This window comes from Henckelia pumila, chromosome 4 (assembly GCF_033568475.1).
Source record: "Henckelia pumila isolate YLH828 chromosome 4, ASM3356847v2, whole genome shotgun sequence".
Taxonomy (NCBI): domain Eukaryota; kingdom Viridiplantae; phylum Streptophyta; class Magnoliopsida; order Lamiales; family Gesneriaceae; genus Henckelia; species Henckelia pumila.
In genome coordinates this window covers 86,907,269-86,912,057 of record NC_133123.1, presented here as the reverse complement: position 1 = coordinate 86,912,057, position 4,789 = coordinate 86,907,269, and the positions used below count along the sequence as shown (strand labels likewise).

Sequence of the window (4,789 nt, the reverse complement as noted above, 5' to 3'; positions counted from 1 at the left end):
TACCATAGCCCAACAATTCATATCATTTATCTCAGTTAATGCATACAAAGCACATAACCATAAAATATATAAAAAAAAATTGTGTGATTTTAAGGGATTGAGAAGGCAAACTCGTCTCGACGCTTATTCCCCAAGTCGATCATCGTCAAATCATACCTTAATTTTGAATTTTGAAATCGCTCAATCCACAAGCTACAATATGAAAATCTCATATCAAACTTCTTTCAATCAAACATCGGAAATCGAAGGCATAATCAACTCAAACCTTGCTCAATTCTTCGACAACTCAAATTCTGAATTTTCGAGTTCGATAATCTTCCACACCAATCTGAAATAAAGTATAGGTAAGCTCAATATCAAAATTCAAACTCAACTCAAGCATATCTCAATCAATTGCCCCAAAATTTCAACAATTCTTGAACCGACGTCTTAACGGCTAAAAACCGACAATCCTAACTTCAAATATATCAATCATATATATCAACTATACTTCATATCAGCATAATAGCATAAAAAACCAGCAACATCAGAAATGGATATTTTATAAAATCTTCAGAAAATTCAAAACAAATTCAAACGCCATATTTTTCCGATCCGTCTTAGATATACAATCTCTACTAGCTCAAGAAAACATATATATATATACACAGAAAAAAAAAAATCTGATTCCATCCACTTCTCAAAATCAAAACATGGTAGAACTTACTAAAACTTACGTCAAAACGTAGCCTTCAAAGCGGTGATCGCGAATATATGATCAATTCTGAAATCTACCGGACGGATTGTGAGAATCAAGCTTGAAATATAATGAAATTTTTTAAAACTTATCTCCTTGGCTTCTCTCACGTGGAAGGTGATGATATAAGGCTGATAATCTGAGTTAAAAACAAGTGTCCCACTTATATTTTATAATTTGCACTTTGGTCCCTAAAAACATTGATAATTGCATTCAGTACTTAATCAAATTTTACACTTCCAATTCCATTCTTTAATTTAAGAATATAGGAATTTAAATCTCAATCCCATAAATTGTCAAAATAAATATTTTAAGGGCTTTACAATTCTCCCCCTCTAAGAATTGATTTCGTTCTCAAAATCATGTGCAATCGAAACACATAAGATAATAAACTGAATTAAAGAGTAAAATTAAGAACTCACGTCAATGACATAACTCTAGAAATCTCTGTCTCATATCTTGCTTGAATTACTATGTTGCTTCTTAAACTCCGCGTCGACTCCATTGAACTTTGACTAATGGAATGGACTTGTTTATGAGATTCTTTTCTTTGCGATCAAGAATTTTAATAGGTATTTCAAAATAGCTCAGCGTTTCATCCAGTTTGTCCTCATCTGGACGAAGTACATGGGAAGCATCTGGCTCATACTTCCTCGGCATAGACAAGTAAAACACGTCATGAATACCTGATAATGTTGGAGGTAAATATAGTCGATAGGCAAGATCACCAACTTTGTCAAGAATCTTGTATGACCCGATAAATCTCGGGGATAGCTTACCTCTTTTTATGAACCAACCTCGGAATGGAGATATTTTCAGGAACACTCGATCACCTTGTTCAAAGCTCAAAGGTCTACGCCTCACATTCACATATTTGGACTGAAGATCTTGCGCTGTTCTCATTCGAAACTGTATCAATTTTACCTTATCAGACATTTCTCTGATCATTTCTGGCCCTATAACTGGTGCTTCAGAAAGATCATCCCAGAACAATAAGGATCTGCATGTCCTACCATACAATGCTTCAAATGGAGCCATCTTAATACTCGTCTGATTACTGTTATTATAGGAAAATTCAACCAATGGCAAAGATTCTTGCCAGCTGGCACCAAATTCAAGCACTACAACTCTCAACATATCCTCCAGAGTCTGGATAGTCCGCTCTAATCGCCCGTCGGTCTGAGGATGGTATGCTGTACTCAAATGAAATCGAGTACCTATAGATTCCTGTAGAATATGCAACAAATGTGAAGTAATCGAGGATCTCGATCTGATACGATATACTTAGGCACACCGTGCAATTTCACCAAATCTCTGATATAGATATTGGCCATCTGATCATGACGATATGTCATATGATAAGGAATAAAACAAGCAGACTTAGTCAGTCGGTCAATAACTACCCAAATTGCATCACATCCCCTCGAGGATCTCGGTAATTTCGTGACAAAATCCATCGTGATATGATCTCATTTCCACTCCGGAACTGCCAAACTATGCAATAGCCCACCTGGTCGCTTCCTTTCATCTTTCACCTGCTGACAGGTTAGACATTTGGATACAAATTATGTCACATCAGCTTTCATATTTTTCCACCAAAATTGTTGTTCAAATCATTATCCATTTTTCTACCACATGGATGCATTCTAAACTTGCTGCAATGAGCCTCATTCATAATCTGATGTCTCAACTCTGCAACATCAAGCACAACAATACGTTCATTTTGAAAGAGTGGGTGCCCGGTGAGCCAACTTGTGGATAAGGGCTTTGATGACTCTTTGTATAAACAATCTTTTGTTTAATATAATTTACACTTTTATTAATGGCAATGACTTTATCTTTCTTCATATTGTTATATTGTGATATACTATTGTTGTTTTGATAAAGACCTTGAATATACTATAGTGTATGTAAGATGTGGTAGTACATGGGGATGTCTATCATGAAACACATCTTATAGTCACTGTATATTCTAAATTGTTCCTAGTCGATTGAGCCGTCCGATAATAAGGATAAGGATCACTCGAGTTTGAGACTAGAATTTGCGATGCAAAGTACCACGTTTCATTGGTAGGGAACATAGAGATGTTCGAAGCATGCAAATGGATATTCATATGATGAATGATCGAACTACCCTATACGGACTTTCCAAGTGGTTATCACTTATCGAGTGGATAAAGTTCGCGGTTTTGGTTGTACACCATTAGTCCTTACTACTTGAAACATCATTGAGACTCTATATGCTAGTACTGTGCTTTGACTCGTTTACCGACTCTATTGGGGTCGTCAGGTGTCGGGATTGGGTACAGTTACAACACATATAGGAGTCGATGCTTTGTTGTCAAGGATTCATCACATACTTGCGAGTGTGGATATCCTATGCGATCTGAGGAGATATTAGTGTGACGAATCTCTGGCCAGAGTACATGATGTGTTTTAAGAAATGGTTTCTTAGTAGCATATGCGATGTCACTATTTGATCTTCAAGATGTATTGCATAGTTATCGAATCTCGAACGACTCTCGATTTACCAATGGTTGTTGATTCGATCGGGATATATGGATGAAGGGACCATACTGTACGCTAACCAAAATCTATTGGTTCTTGTATGCACTATCAGTGATACCTAGGGAATTATGGGGCGATGTTGCTAGGCGCTCTTACCATGATTCGATGGGCAATTCGGAAATTGTTGTTCCGAGTCACAAGGAGTTGTGAGCCCACGGCTAGCTGTATCCCTGAACCATTGAGGGTCACACAGAGTAATGGATTTTTAATCCCCGTAGAGATAGTTAAATTTAAAGAGTTAAATTTAATGAACAAAGAAGTTGGACTTCTTATTTAAGAGTAGAGGAGTAAGATTTCCTAAAATGACATAGGGATGGGCATTTTTGGAAATCACTGAATTCGGATTCAGAAAAATTTATCTTGACTTTAAAAGGTGCAGAAATGGTTTCTGTGCACATTGGTGAAATCGGTTTATCAATCGGAGTCATGATGAATTTTATATTAATTTCTGAACATGCGGGCTTTGTTTGTCGGGCTTGAACTTATGACTAATGGGCCCTAAGCTGTTAGCGGCCTACATTATAAATAAGTTATTGCAGTACAGAAATTAGACACAACAGGTCACAATTTTTGAAAAAACCCTATTTTTCTCTCTAACAGTGGCCGCCCCCCTCCCCTCTGCTCAGGAAAAATCCAGCCTATGGATTTTGAATTACAGTCTGGTTTAACGGATCAAATTCGTTAATTCTCTTCGTAGAAACTTCTGATAGATTTTATAGTGCAATCTATCAGAGGGATTAAATATCTGTTCGTGGACCTGATTGAAGAACAGTTCGTCCATCAGTTCCTGGGAGATACAACAAGAGCAGAGCAATCTGTTGGTGTCCATAATCTCGATTCGAGATTGGAGGTAAAAAATTATAATTGTTATTTAATTTTTACACACACAATTTAATCGTAATGTTTTGATACCCATTATGGAATCGTTCCATATAAAATTTTTAAACTTCCGCTGCAACGGGTATCAATTCTGATTGATCTGATCGCCGTTCTCCAACAGTGATATCAGAGCCAGGTTGCTCAGATCAAGCGATTAAATTAATCGATTGTACAAAAATTTTTAAGCATCGGTTTTTGAAACAAAATAAATATTTTAAAAATAAAAAAATTTTTTCGGGCAAAACCCGGGCAGCGATTGGATCGCTGCCCGGGGGGGCAGCGAACGGCGCTACCCAGCGCTGCGCAGGGCGGCGCACGGGGCTGCCCTAGGGGCAGCCGGGCTGCCCGGCCAGAGCCCTTTGGGGCGCGGGCAGCCCGGGAGTGTCCCGGGCGGCCCGCGAAAAATTAATTTTTTAATTTTAAAATTAAATTTTAATATGTTAAAATTCTATTTTTGGTCCGATCGAAAATTGTTTTTGATTGGTCCACGAGGCGTCGGATCGAATTGTTCGAGTCCGAAAATTTTAAAATTGATTTTTGGATAAATTTGAATTTTTGGAAAATTTATAGATTTTATCCGTTAAATCAGATTTTATGAAATTAATT

The 4,789-nt window shown here is 37.3% G+C and overlaps 1 protein-coding gene across 1 annotated transcript; it reads right to left on the bottom strand.

Annotated features, from left to right (window-relative positions):
- Nucleotides 1-1,219: 1,219 nt before the first annotated feature.
- LOC140861366 (uncharacterized) lies at nucleotides 1,220-1,774 on the bottom strand. The gene has a single exon (XM_073264381.1). The coding sequence runs from the start codon at nucleotides 1,772-1,774 to the stop codon at nucleotides 1,220-1,222; it is 555 nt and encodes a 184-aa protein (XP_073120482.1).
- Between the last annotated feature and the right edge of the window lie 3,015 nt (nucleotides 1,775-4,789).

What these genes read in the sequence shown, in the direction of transcription:
- LOC140861366 (XM_073264381.1), bottom strand. Translation starts at nt 1,774, where the DNA reads ATGGCTCCATTTGAAGCATTGTATGGTAGGACATGCAGATCCTTATTG.